General features: G+C 36.9%; 1 protein-coding gene and 1 long non-coding RNA gene across 5 annotated transcripts in view; one reads left to right on the top strand and one right to left on the bottom strand.

Annotated features, from left to right (window-relative positions):
* FAM184A (family with sequence similarity 184 member A) overlaps positions 1 to 8,480 on the top strand; it is an 80,230-nt gene extending 71,750 nt beyond the window's left edge. Inside the window, 6 exon segments of the mRNA XM_040551977.1 lie at positions 2 to 119; positions 830 to 884; positions 887 to 933; positions 4,838 to 4,882; positions 4,884 to 5,038; positions 6,751 to 8,480. Coding sequence (XP_040407911.1) covers positions 2 to 119; positions 830 to 884; positions 887 to 933; positions 4,838 to 4,882; positions 4,884 to 5,038; positions 6,751 to 6,832 — 502 coding nt within the window. The 3' untranslated portion in view covers positions 6,833 to 8,480.
* Positions 1,067 to 14,301, bottom strand: LOC121067443. 4 transcript variants are annotated; one of them, XR_005818293.1, is made up of 4 exons: positions 13,620 to 14,301; positions 12,256 to 12,387; positions 11,661 to 11,827; positions 1,067 to 1,784 (listed from the first exon to the last, which is right to left on the bottom strand). It is a non-coding gene; the product is annotated as an uncharacterized LOC121067443 (long non-coding RNA). The 4 variants fall into 4 exon arrangements; XR_005818292.1 differs by lacking the exon at positions 1,067 to 1,784 and adding an exon at positions 5,060 to 6,585; XR_005818291.1 differs by lacking the exon at positions 1,067 to 1,784 and having other exon boundaries at positions 10,076 to 11,827; positions 13,620 to 13,808; positions 13,927 to 14,301.
* Positions 14,302 to 14,327: the final 26 nt, after the last annotated feature.

Here is a 14,327-nt window from a genome sequence, read left to right as displayed (position 1 = left end):
GTTTAGAAGAAATGGAAGAAAAATATAAAAACAGAGAATCAAGACCAGAAGACTTGCAGCTTATCTCAGAACTGAAAGACCTAATTGCAGAGCGGGACCAACTCATAAAGAAATTGATTGTAAGACTTTTATGCTCTCCTGGTTAATATCTTGACAGACATAAATGTTAATCTATATGAAGTGTACAAAATTCGTTAAAGAGCCAATGCTGATAGCATGTATTTGTTATTCTTTAATACATTATTCCTGTGGTTCCAGTGTCTCATAATAGTAAAACTAATTAGATGCAAAGAGTGTACAATCAAGCATAATACATTATTACCAAAAAATATTGCAGTATGACCTTGATCCTACATATCCTATTTGCAATCTTGGAATAAGAAGTGAGCCATGTAAGCCATATAAGAAATGGGTCTCTTCTATGAGCTTTCTAAAGAAGGTTCCAATTTCCTGATGCACGGAGTTTTCGCAAACTCACACTTCAGCAGCCTTGCTCAGATTAGTCTGATTAGATCCTAATTCAGAAGCAAGAAGGAATGAGGAAAGTTCAAAGTAACTGGGAGATCGGAAGTTAACTATACTGAATCCTTACCAGTGCATAATCCATTGATCTATACTCACTCTCATACAACATATACAACAGAACTGCATAAATAGAAATTATGTAGTAGTTACATATATAATATACAAACATGACATGTAGTTTTAGAAATATCGGTTTCTTTAAAAAAATGTACGCATAAATTTATTTGAGATCACTTTCTAGGCAGATTTGGCCACTAACTGATTGAGAATGCATAAAAGAAGTTTCTATTTGTTCTTCTTTTAGGAAGACAAAAAGTTCTATCAGCTGGAGCTAGTTAACAGGGAGACTAACTACAACAAGTGTTTAATGCAAGCCCAAATGTTGGTGTTATTAATCCATTGGTGAAGGTATGTTCCATGGGCTTCACTGACTGCTAAGTGAAAAATAAGAAATCTAAAGTTAGCATGTAGTAAAAAGAAGAAATGTGTGTGTGCGTATGTACATATATCACTATTTTTTTTACTTAGTGACATGTTCAAAACAAGGAACATCATGTTTCCATTTGTCTCTCCTGATTTTTGTGTACGTATTTGTTTCTTATGTACATGTATGTATAACATAAAACACAGTTCCTTCTCACAAAACTCTGAAGTCAAAACAGAAAGTGACCGTACAGAGGACAGGATTGTAGAATATATATAATAGAGAACAGTGACATCCTCAATCAGCTTTATTTTCAAATGATTTTTCTTGGTTATTATGGAAAATGCGAGGACAAATTTATTTTGCAGATGGTGCTCAGGATGTAAGACCACTAGAAACACAGAGGAAGCGGGGACACTAAATAAAAGGAATAGGGGTAAAAAGAGGAAGAAGAAAAGTATGAGGAGAGCGCGAGTAGAAAGACAGACTAATAATGGAGAATTGGAGTGACAAACTGGGTATAGAGTGTAAGGGCAGTAGGAGATAGAAATCAGCCTCTAACCTTCTTAGTTATTGTTGCATCCTATATAAGCAAAAACACTTCAGTAGCAGCCTTTTCCAATTCATCTCCATCCTGGTGAACAGCAACCAACGGAGGCTACTGTACAAACAGGCATAGTAGCCTCTCTGTCACTTAAAAAGCCAGCAACATTCCTACATGAAGAATAGTCTGCAGTTGGGTACCTTCATTCTGTCTCTTTCCACCACTTTAGCAGTAAGAATGAGTCCTCAGACCATTTCCTTCTTCCTTGTAATAATCCGTAGGTTATTTCACCTGCATGGGAAAGGGAAGGGATTTTCCCAGCTGTGAGGTCCGCTTTGGAGATAAACAAGTTCACACAGGTGTCAGAGAACATTGGTAGTCAAAACATCCTTTATGCGTTCGGAAATGGGTAACAAAAAAAATTTTGGTCAAGATTTCAGTTTTCGTATTGATGCCTTAATTTAAATGTCTGCATACTAGCATCTACATGTGCACTGTGTGTCCTGAATTCCTGTTAGAGTCAAGGGATATCTCAATCTTGCAACAGACTTGAGCATGGAGTAGGTATCTAGTATAGGGTGAGCAGAATCACTCTCATAAGTTCTGTAGGCTATGTTGTTCACAACCATATCAGTTATGAAGATTATATGTAGACACTCAGATTGACACAAGTACAGGCAGTAAGGGAAAAAATAAAGATATACCAAATAAAGCAACATAGTTCTTGCACAATTCAGGGTTCTTTGACATTGGAATAATTTTACCTAAGATCCAGTGTTTGGTTATCAAGTAAGCAGGTTGGGGCAGAACGAATAGGATGTCACTGTGTAAAAGAAGGTCTGTCTCTGTCATTTAAGAGATCAGGCTATGTTATTTAGCTAATCTTACGGTTTCACATCAGATCAGAGTATTTCCCACCTCTCCACAAACTCTGCTGTAAATTGTCAACACTCTCCGACATTTTTCAGGAGTCCAGCAGCTCTGGCAAGCTTACCGGCTGTTACCTAACTCTTATGAATGCCTGCATAAAGGAACTTAGCTATCCTGGTGTTGTCTCTGCTAGGCCCAAACTAATTTGAATGCTTTGTCTTTGTGTGAAAGGTTGTTTGAAAATTTTGGGAAGTTTGTCTGAACCATTTTGTTTTAAAGATGTGAAATTTAAGCCTTGAGTATATAAGTTTGTGTTTTGTGTGAAGTCTGAATTGTTTGGGAAAAGTACTTCAACATCAGATTTCCATAGAGAAAATTCATATACTTTTACCATATGTTTCTCTCTCTTAAAATCCGTAAGAATTTAAAACAGTCTTGTATTCCAGAACATTTTGATCTCTCGTTTCATGAATTGTGGAACATGTTACTTTATCAAAGCACGTGCTGTGTTATTGGAGAATGAATTACAAACAAACTGAAAATTTCATTCTCTTTGAAATAATAAAATGACAGAATTTATGAGTTACTACATGCTTTGCACATTAATACAAAATTACAACCATTGCAGTATTTATTAGAGCTTTTTCAAATTTATGCAGTGGATCTGTTTAGCCTTACATTGGTAGATCTGCAGTTTCGTAATATTTTGCATGAATTCCATAGAAACAATACACACAATTCAGTTTCTCCAGATTTGACTGCTTCAGAAGTGTAGAGTTTTATAGAAAATAAGATACGAACTACAGTATTTCAAAGCATTATATAGATAAATACACTTTCCAGAAATGAGCCAGTGTGAAGCGCAGATTAACTACAGTGTGTTTATACACGGTTTTAATTACAGTGTATATTACCTTGCAGGTGTGTTCTACGTACATTTGGTTACTTTTACCAACCTATTTTCCATTCTTGCCTCTTCAGCCTGAGGACGTAAAGTGTTCGGGATGATTTTAGTTTAATCTTTTACAGCTAGTGTCTTCCTCTGTGATAATTAAAAATAAAAAACCAAAAATATAGTATAGCTTTCTGTTCACTATATTATCTTTCAATCTTGATTTGATAAGCACATGCACCACTGGCCTACAGAGCAGTATTGCAATTTTCAACTTTGAAGAGGTCAAGTAGTGAAATCAGATAGCAGGGAGCTAAACAGAAGAGTATAACAAACAAATAGTAAGACTGTCTCCATTTGAACTCTAGGCCACCCATGAATAGAGCAGCTTTTCTGTTGGAAGTTTTTCTTATATACTCAATTAATAGATAATTCATGAGAATAAATTAATCTTATTTTTGTAAATAGGGTGGTTTTTTAATAATTTTGTTGTTGACATGGAATATTGAATAGAAGTCAGAAAACACACATGGCATTCTGTCACAGTTATTTTTGAAGACCTAGAGAACTATTTGAAGCATTTTTCTACATTAAAATATGTAAGAGCACAGAGGATAAATACTGATTCCCTTGTATGATATGTTATGGAGAGTAAAACAGTGATATCAAAATAAAGTTCTTCAGTATTTTGTGTCCCCTGAATACTATCAGTAGTATTAATAAAGGAAGAAGGTTCACTTGTGCCATCTGGTGTTTAGAAGTGTTAGCTGTAGTAGCTTTAGCAGCCTGGCTTTTTTTGAGCAAGAAACTGAACTCTCACACAGTATTATTTTCATCTTCGGCAGGATTGCTATAATGCTTACTATAAGGGCATAACTGCATTTAAAGAAATGTAGCTGCTTTTCTAGGTTCCAAGTTTTACTGACCAAAATGTGACTCAGTAATGGGGTGAAACCTGTTGCAGAGATTTACTTTTTTCATCACTGAAATTTTTCTGTAATTATATTTGACAGTAGAGCTGTTTCACTAATACCAAGAAAAGAATTAAGTAAAGATGAAAGGTTTAACAAAACCTTGGTGGAAAACTTACTTATCTTCAATGTTTTAGAATAGAGCAAAATGTTATACTGGAAGATATTTAAAATCTTTATTTTTAATAATAAATTTTTCATTATTCATAATTCATAAAAATTCATCATTCATAAAAAAAAATATTTAAAAATGTACTCGTTGGTTATTACACTAAGTCTTAATAACTTAATCAACTTGATTAGAAATGTGAGAAATTTGTGGTGATCAGTTCTGGTCAATATATAATTATTATATAATATATTATAATTATATATAATAATAATAATATATTATTATTATTATATAACATAATATATATATATTATAATATAATATATAATAAAATAATAAAACTACAATTAGAAAAAAAGTCCAGTCTGTCCCAATTGCTCTCCTTCCTATCATGCCCCCTACCCCCAAAAAAATAACGCCACAAAAAAAAAAACGCCTAAATTTGCAAATCTCCTCATCTGTCCTGGAGCCTTCCTTACATTTGTTATTTTTAATGCAGCAAAAGAAGAAGAATGATAAATCAACAAACAGGTTTGTGAGTGTCCCCCAATCTAAGTGCTCTGGAATCTAGCGGAGTGGGCAATGGACATCCTAACCGCCTGGACCCCATTCCTAACTCACCCATCCACGATATTGAGTTCAACAGCAGCAAACCACTGCCACAGCCAATACCACCCAAAGAGCCCAAGACGTTTTTGAGGTGAGCACTGCCTCACCAATCTTTTTTTCTTTTTCTTTTCTTAACTCAGGAAAATTTTGCTTTTGTATTGAGCCGAATCCCACTTGCTTTACGAACCTTTCAGAGGTACAAGTGCTGTTATGAATTTTCAATTTTACATAATATTTGTAACCTCTTATAGTATTCCTTTTTATTGTAGACCTTGTTGAAACATGAAGTATTCTCTCACTTTTTCATAAATCCTGAACTTTGAAAACCTCTCTAGATACCTTAACAGAATTCATGTGCTTCCAATTGTTTACATATATGAACAATTGTTTTAAATGTTTGTGTTATTTGCTGATTGTCATTTAGGAAGTTGATACCAGCACAGAATTTCTTTTATTCAGTATTGTGTGATGATGGTTTTATGTAAGAAAACTCTTTTCTGTGCTACATGAATGTTTTATGTTTCCCCTTTCCCCACCAATATCAAACTGTTTCATAGGCATAATTTACTACAGAAACAGGAAACGTACACGCTTGGGTGCTTAATGCTGAGCTTCTGGTAGTTAAAATCAGCATTGAAGTCTAAAGTAATTCTCTCATAAATTTATATAGTGAATTATTAACTTAAAAATGGTTTCTTAGAGGTAAATCTTTTTGCTTTATGTGGCTACATATTAAAGGCACTGAAGAAGTGCTGTATGCTGTATTTAATAGGTACTGATCTCTTGCCTCCAAGTTGGCAGCTTAAAGTGATGTACAAGATTACCAGTTCGCACCTGCCTGTTGATGCTTTCTTTTGGTTTAATGTGAAAGGCCACATACCTAGCAATTACTTATTATAAAAGGAAACAAATAATATAATGTAAAATAGATAAGTAAAAACAGTTTATGGCAGGAAAACCATCTTTAAAAAATAAGTAAGTTTACTTTTTCCTGTGCATGTGATGTGCATGACTGCGGTCAGGTATCTATAATATGCATGTGCATGAACTCGTGGACTGTGATGCTGGAGTTTCCACTCCAAAATGTTTTGTGCTTTGTATTATCCAGTAATACAGTATGGATTTTTTTATTACGGATTTTATTGATAAACGAACTTAATTGTATAATTAGATCTAAATCAAATTAATTTTTCTCTTGATTATTTAATGAGGATTTTAATGGTTCAAGGGAGAATCAAATCTTGTTTGCAGTGAAGCAATTTTTCCTAGTTTATTATCAAATATTAAATGTGTGCATGAACAACAATGCAAGTGATACTTGTGATCAGTGTAAAGTATTAAAATAGTCTGTATTTTTGTTCAGTTGCCAACCAGTGTCTGTGAGCACATGTCTATGAATATGATGCTTGCATCATATTTCCGAAAATTAACTTTGCCACAGGAAAAGGATGCTAAAAGAGGACCTTGTACAGTCACACTTTTCCAAGAAAACCCTTTTATTCTTCTGAAAACACACATCTGTTTATGAGATTTTCAATTCCATTTCCCAAAGTATTATTTTCCCACCCTGTAATGTGGCTGCTGAACTGACTTGTCCATGCTGCTGATGCTCTCCAATGGAGTGGATGATCACAGATTCTGTAGAGAGACATTAAATCATATCCAGAGGCACACTGATGAGTAATCCAAGGAAAACCAGGCTATTCTTCACTCTTTATTTTCTGTGCGTTGTTTTTTTTTCCTCGTAACTTTGGTACTCTGTTTAGTTGTGGGTTAATTTTTTTTTTCTTTCTATGAATTTAGCCCTCCTCAGACTGATGCTTCACCAGTGGCTTCACCAGATCCACAACGCCAGGAGTGGTTTGCCCGATACTTCACATTCTGAGAGATGATTTGTTCTTGTGGCCCAGCGTGACGTGGACTGTTTATCAGAGCATGACCTTAAGTAAACCCTCATGTGAACAAGCTTTCCTGTAATTTGTCAAACACTGTGAATGAGAAAGTATTTGTCTTTCTGATTTGAAAATGCACTGTATTTCATGTGATATTTGTTGGAATCACTTGACATGGTACTATATAATGTGTGTAATTATAACTATTATTTTTATTTAAAATGGAAGAACCTTTAAACTTTGTAAGTACAACATAATAAATTTTGGTAGAACAAACATAATGCTTTCCCCCTTTTTCCTATAAATGTTTTCTTTGATTTCAGGTAAGGCTTTCCCCCCTAGAAAATCGCATGGTTGTTACAAATACAATTTAAATTGTAAAAGGAAAAAATATATATATCCCACTCTCTCTCCAATTTGGGCAAGATATGTTTAATCCATCCCAATTCTATTATGTTAGCATTTTAAAAACTGTCCTCTTTCTAAGATTTCAAAGGAAGACTGTGAAGTAAATCAAAAACAGTGTAGCTGCTAGCCTTCAGAGCAGAGTGATTTTGACAAGACCATAAAAAAAAAAAAAATAGACACTGTTCATTGGGGCAGGGGTTTGACTTCTTAACTGCTGCCTCTGAGACTTTGCCCTCGAGTTATAATCTAAAACTTTATCACTGAATTTAAGCAGAAACTGTATTCACAGATTATGTATTTATTTTATTAATATTAACAAAGACAAATGCTTGAAACCTTTAGAATACTATGTACTAAGTATCTCTGCATAAATCAAGAATCTACATTTTGAGCATGAAGTCCTGCTTTGGATAAAAATCATGTCTGAAATTAAAAAAAAAAAAAAACTAAAAAAACACAGCTTTTTCCCAGTTCTACATATTACACATATAGATCTTGAAAACTTAATTACCTTCAATTGTCTATATTAAAGGGTTTTCTTGTCTTAAACTAATCTATGAACATGTTTTTTTCAGCTAGTGAGCATGATTCTCCAATCTACACCTTTTATGATGCCAGTGTTGTTCCAGAAATTTGCTGCAGTATATTGAAAAAGCCCGTTGTCTCTTTTGTATTTTTTCATTCAAAGATTACCACAAAGTAATTCGCACTGGTAGTCTCAGGGAGAAAATTGTCTCTTTGTTTTATGAATGTATTTTTAAGCCGAATCTCTTATCTTTTAAAAGCAGGAAAATTTGAGTTGTTTGAATAACGTTTTAGTTAGCATATACGAAGGTCTTGAACTTTAATATTCATCTGAAGCCCTAACTACATACTTTTTTCCTTGTATGCACAAAGGTAAATACCCAGATGAAGATACTTGCTAATTACAATGAGTTTTATATGTAGTATATGTATAAATGAAAAAATTTGTATGTTTTCATATAAACAATATAAAATATTCTAAATGAACATTTTAAAACTTCTTATAATTCTGCTTGAAAACTCCACTGAAAGCTGTATTCTGGTGATGCTGCTGTGGATTAAAGATGCATACAGCAAATTTTCTGTAGCTGGTGGACTCAACTGTAGGTATATGCAACTTTTTAATTTTAGAAGAAAGCCATATTGGGCAAAATGTCAGATTTCTTGGCTCTTACCCGAAATAAAATACACTAGCTCATTTTGTTATAACGTTCTGACGTGAGTGTTGCGTATTTTTTCTTGCATGCTTTGCAAAGTTTATAAGGGGCTCAGCCTTTATCTGCCATCCTCCACTTCATGGGTAAATTTTTATGTGTGGAATTAATAGCTGTGAACAATAATTGGATGATAATGTGTGTGTTCACTTTACCTGCTCATATTTTTAGACTTCAGTAAAGGGTTGGGTATTTTTGCTAGCACAGGGATTTGTCTTTTTACAGGGAGAAGAAAGTTAAGAAGTTACCACATCTGCCAAAGTCAGCAGCTGTTCCACTATCAAATCAGTCTCTTAAAAAAAAACCTGAAGAGACTAGGAAAAAAATGAGTTTCTACCAAATGTCAGTGAGAGCACTGTAATATGTATTCCCAAAAAGTTAGTTAACGTCTGGCATTTTGGATTAATACAGGAACTTGCAGTACCACAATACCATTGTTTTCTTGATCTTTGCAGTATCTGGTGCCCAGTTCTGCAGTCTGCAATGTCTCTGCTCAAATACACAGTCTCAGCTCTTGGGTGTTTTTTTGCCTAAGCCCTCCTACTTGTTCAACAGACAACTCCAAGGTAAGGAGGTGCAGAATTAATATGAAATTGCATCATGTTACTTAAAATGCCGGAAAAAAACTTTAGGCTCTTAGGAGCTGTCTCTGCATTCTAAGACACGAAATCTGATTAGCAGCACTTAGTATAATTGTTTCCCCTCTGACCCTTTAGAGTTTTATCCAGAAAGAAATTGAAAAAGTCAAAGAGCAAACACAAAAGAATACAGTCGTTTAATCCTTACTGGGCTTTCCTATGGAAGAGGAAAGTAACAAGCTATACTTGACACTGGGGCAAAATGCAGCAGAATTCTACATTTAATCAGAACACCAACAATCAGCCTTCAGGCAAAGTTTGGCTTTCAGCCTGGATTGCTCAATTTACTTTTGTGATGAGTGAATGCCAGTGAATTTTCCAGGTTAGCAGGAAAATGCTTTGGCTGTCCCATTTTGCATGCTCATAGCACAAGGAAGAATTATGTCACAAGAACTGCATGGCTCTTTTCTGCAGCAGGAATTGTACACAGAAGGTATACTTGAGGAAAAAAATAGTGCTAACATAGACATTGCTTCATCAGATTGACTCCTTCCTTCCATGTTTTTTCAGTTACTTCAACACGTTTACTATATTTACTTGAGACTTCAAGGAAAATATTACTCCTATGAGAAGTACTGACAATAAGTTACATGGGTCAATATTACAGATTTTTTTTTAATTAGAATTTTTATAAAAATTCCTCTTTTTGTGATCTGCTACTTCAAAAGGAAAAACTTGGATTATTTTCAAATTGGCTTGAGTAGCTTTACCTTTGATATGTACATGTTTAATAAATTAATAAAATTAAATTTGTAATAATCTTTGATCACTTTAAATAATAAGACTAGGTATTGTAAATCTGGAGAATATATAATATTTAGCCTTTTTATTTTTTAGGATATGCATATCTTATTTTTTCTAAATGTTTTATACAGTGCTGTGAGAATCTCTATTTTCATTCTTAAAACATAATGCCATTTTTTCCACTCTTGATGTAGCTACTCTCTGGAACTACACCTTCCTGCTTTTTGAGACGAGAATACCCTTTCCATGAGGGACCTCCTTTGATGAGTTACACTTCAAAACTGAAAGCAGCAGTGGGAAAAATATTTCTGCTCATGTAAGTGAAGATGGATGGATTCTGAGCTGTAACATATTTTGCAGCACTTGCCCTTCTGGTTTGGCAGCTGAAAAAAATGGCATCTGGCTGTCCTTTCTTTTCACTAAATTGTTAACAAACACAATATTCCAGTAACCATGGCTAGAAAATCCCAATATCAGCTTTTGACTAACGGTCATTCACTTTTTTCCAGTTTTATTCTTGCTCTGAAACTCTGTTAAAAAACTATAGGACACAATTCTTAAAGAATATCAGGATTCCCTTTTAACATTAGAAACCAGACCTGTTCAGTGTGTCAGAGCAACCCCTTATTTTAAGATACATGTGAATGTTGTTACTTGATCTCAGTGCTATTCACAGATAAATTCTAATGATTCTGCATTGAGAAAATGAGACCCCAAGTCTTCCTCCTTTGCTGTAATTTACTTCCCTTAGAATGAAGCTGACTGAGTCACCTAGCTTAAAAAATAGCAATCTTCAACCTCCTCTGCAGTCAACAGGCAGCTTCAGGGGTGAATCAGCCCACTTATCTCTTTTGATTGTACAAAAAGTGTAGAGCAACAACCAATTTATGTGTCTCCAATTTAGGTGTGAGGAACCCTAGCCTTTTTTAATAGCATTTGCAAAAACAACAGCTTTGAAAGACACTAACTTTCCTCTTACAGGAGCCACATTGCCTTTTTTCTGGTATGTCCGATGTAACTCAATACAGAACTGTTACTACTCTTCCTAGGCAAATGATTGATAGCCTGTTTTGTACTACAGTGAAAGGGAATCTCTAATTTCTTGTACTATTGTTTAGCTACCTTCTGGAGTAGGGCGCTGTGTCAGTTCTATTTATCTATACATTCCCTGGCAAAATTTCCAGGCATAATTACATAGAGAAATCACCTTGTAGTTCTACAGTTAATTTACGTTAGAGTGTATTTTGGTTGGTCACATAAATAAACATCCATTTTGTAATTGGAAGTACCTGTAGATAGCACTGGGATCAGATAACAAAACCAGGCAGCCAAGCTGAAGCTGGACTTTTCAGCCTGACTGCTTAGCTCCATTTCTGCTAACGCTGCAATTTATCTGTCTGCCTTACCATTCACTGGGCTCCGTTACTGCGCTACTGTGTTTATGCTTATCCTTTTCAAGCACATAAACAATTAGCCAACTCAAGCTTTATTGACCGTACAAATTGTACTGTAAGGTCCTAAGTTAATGGTAAGATCTGTGAGGTGAACTACTGATCCTTTCTGGAGTCTAACCAAAGCATTTAGAGAGCAACCTAAAGCCTTTAACTACAGCTACAGCCATAGCCCTTCAACTCTAATGACAGATCAACAGCTGTGATGGCTGGGCACAAAGAAAAATGCCTGAGCATACTTCAGCCTGTAAATACCACACACAGCAGCAGTGGCACCTGGCAATGGAAATGGAAGGCAGAGAGTTCAGCCCAAGTTTTATCCTGCTTAGTCTAAATCATCACCTAGTCCATGGGATCCATGAGCTCCTCTCAGCACCTGTGCAGCCTTGCTTGCAGTGTCCCAATTGCACGTCGGAGCAGGATGTGTACCACTGACCCCTGCGTTAACTGACAGGTCTTGTACTCCTGGGGTATTACCAGATCAAGGGTACGCTCTATATTCTGTAGAACTGAAAAACAGTGGAGTTTTCAATCTTTATTTTATTTGCTTATAAATTTCAGAAGTGACCTGAAAGCAAAAAGCAGTTATATTGGCTTATGTAGAGAGCCATTAAAAGTGGAAAGCAGAGATGAACTAGGAAAGTATTCTGAGCACAGCAAAAGGCAGTTTTTCAGGCCAGTGACTGAGAGCACTATATCCATCCACTTGTTTAAGATAGTTTTTCTTGTCCCATTTTGCACCAAGATTTCTAAAGGGGATACCGTGTGGATTTTCAAATGAGCATGACGTAGTTTTTGATGGGATCTTCTCTGTTGAGTAAATATTTCTTTATCACTCAGCTAAGTACATAACTGTTACTAGGTATCATTCAATAATAAGCTGATAAATACAGGGTTTTTCTGTAGGAACCACTACCGAATTGCAACCTTCACACACCAAGGTCAGTTACTTGCTCTGTAGCTGGAATTAGCTCCTCCAGTTGCTGGCTGCTGCATCCTTTTCCCTCCTGTTGCTCCTCCAACTGCCTAGGGTACAAAATGCCAGGGTTGAGGAAGCACAGGAAGACACCTGCAGGACATCACAAAGATTACAGCTCTGCTGTGCAAGCAACCAGGTAACTGTGCTGAACCAACAAATGTGTACAAATATGTCTCGTCCTTAAAAGGAGCAGCCTGGTTCGGGTACCTGGAAAGACAGCACCACAAACTGAGTAAAGCTGGCACTGGAAGCACACTGTGGAGGCAGGGTCGGCCTGACACTGCACCTAGAATCATTGCCAGAAGTAGTTTTGAATTTTCAGTGAACAATTGACGTATTAGCTGCAGATCTCAGCAGTGCTTTTGCAGCCATGCTAACCAGTTGAATGGATATAAGACCATTTTATAAAGGGCCAAGACTTTTGCCTCTGGAGATACACCTAAGGGTCAGAAAATTTTGTCTTTATAGGCACCTGCAGCATTCCTAGGCTTATGCTGTAAACACCCTTTCCTTCAGGTTAGGAAACATCTTAATCCTTAGGATTTAGGCAACATCTACAAATACTTTAAAGTTTGTATTTCCAAACAACACAGGACAGGTAATTGAAGTTCTGTCCACTGAGTTATCAGACACAAGTCTGCGATAGCTTGTGGAGCATCAATTCAGAGAAAGCCACGCAGACAAATTCTGGGCCTGTAATTTACAGCATCTGTGGTCCCACTGAGATGCTTTTGCCCAGGCATTCCAAGACTCTCTCCTTTTCTGCTGAGCAAACTTTCCGTGTATAATCTCATGGATGGTGAGATAGTCAAGAGGGTTAAGAGAGGGAGTAATCACTGTAACTTTCCTATCTACTACAATCACTGTGTTCTTTCAACTGGGAAAACAAAAACAAAACAAAACACAGACATTCAAATTATATTAGTTTAATTAAGGCAGCAATGCACTTATTTTACATATCAAAGCCATATATCATAATTTGAAAATAAAAGATGTTTTTTTGTTTGAAGAGTGTTGAGTTTCCCCATCGCGAACTCTTGAGTTTTAGTATGACAAGTTATTATTACAGAACTATTGGGACATTTCTGATACCTTGGCAATAGTATGCTACACTTTCTAGTTAAGATCTTACACGGGCAGTCATTTCTGCTTTGTTTGTGTATCAGTGACTTACTGTTAATACAAGCCAACAATGGGAGGTCCTGAGAATGAGCTCAATAAAGAAGTTTTAACTTGAGACACCTTGAAGGGAGCTGAAAGTTTTTCTCTGTGATAGCACAGACTTGAATGGCTATAGGAAACAAATACAGTGTCACACATACCGGGAAGATAACGTGTAGCAGCTCAGAAGACAGCCTCCTTCCAGAGCAGTCCCTGGGAGCAGGGCTCAGAGGTGCCGTAGCACTGCACGCTCCAGGAGAGCGCGCCCGGGCTGGATGGCGGCGAAAGGGCCGGGAAGCAGGCAGGCTGCTGGGCACGCTGGGGTTCACTGGCACTCCTTACACCTGGAACTCAATTTTAAAACAGAAATAACTTTAAAATATTAAATATTTCAAAGATAAGAGGCCACTGGGTGTGTGGAAAAAGACCACATTCAGATGCCAAACTCTTCAAAGCAATACACCGTACATTTTGGGCTAAAGCGAAAGTTTCAGAGCCCCCCCCAGCCCCTACTTTCCGGCTGTACTAAAAGCCAAATCCCCAAACCCCCCAGAGCCGCCACGGACGCGCCTTTACGGAGGAGGAGCCGCCTGGTTTGCAGCTGCCTTCAGGGGAGCCGGGCTTGGAGCTGAGGGGACCCGCAGGCGGAGGGAGCAGCACCACAGACAGACATGTCTCACGGACAGACAGGCCTCAGCCGGCGGGTCTGCAGTTCACAGCAGAGCGGCTGATGTTGTTCTTTTTTCCCTTTTTTTTTGGCTTGGGGCGGCGTTTCCCCAGCAGCGGGGCAGCCCCGGCGCGGCGCTGAGGCATCGAGGGGACGCCCCCATGGCCCCCGGCCGGGCCCGGGCCGCGGGGCGGTGCAGGGG

The sequence above is a fragment of the Cygnus olor genome, chromosome 3 (genome assembly GCF_009769625.2).
Source record: "Cygnus olor isolate bCygOlo1 chromosome 3, bCygOlo1.pri.v2, whole genome shotgun sequence".
Lineage (NCBI taxonomy): Eukaryota > Metazoa > Chordata > Aves > Anseriformes > Anatidae > Cygnus > Cygnus olor.
The sequence above is the reverse complement of the archived record's forward strand: the minus strand, read 5'-3'. Positions and strand labels throughout refer to the sequence as shown.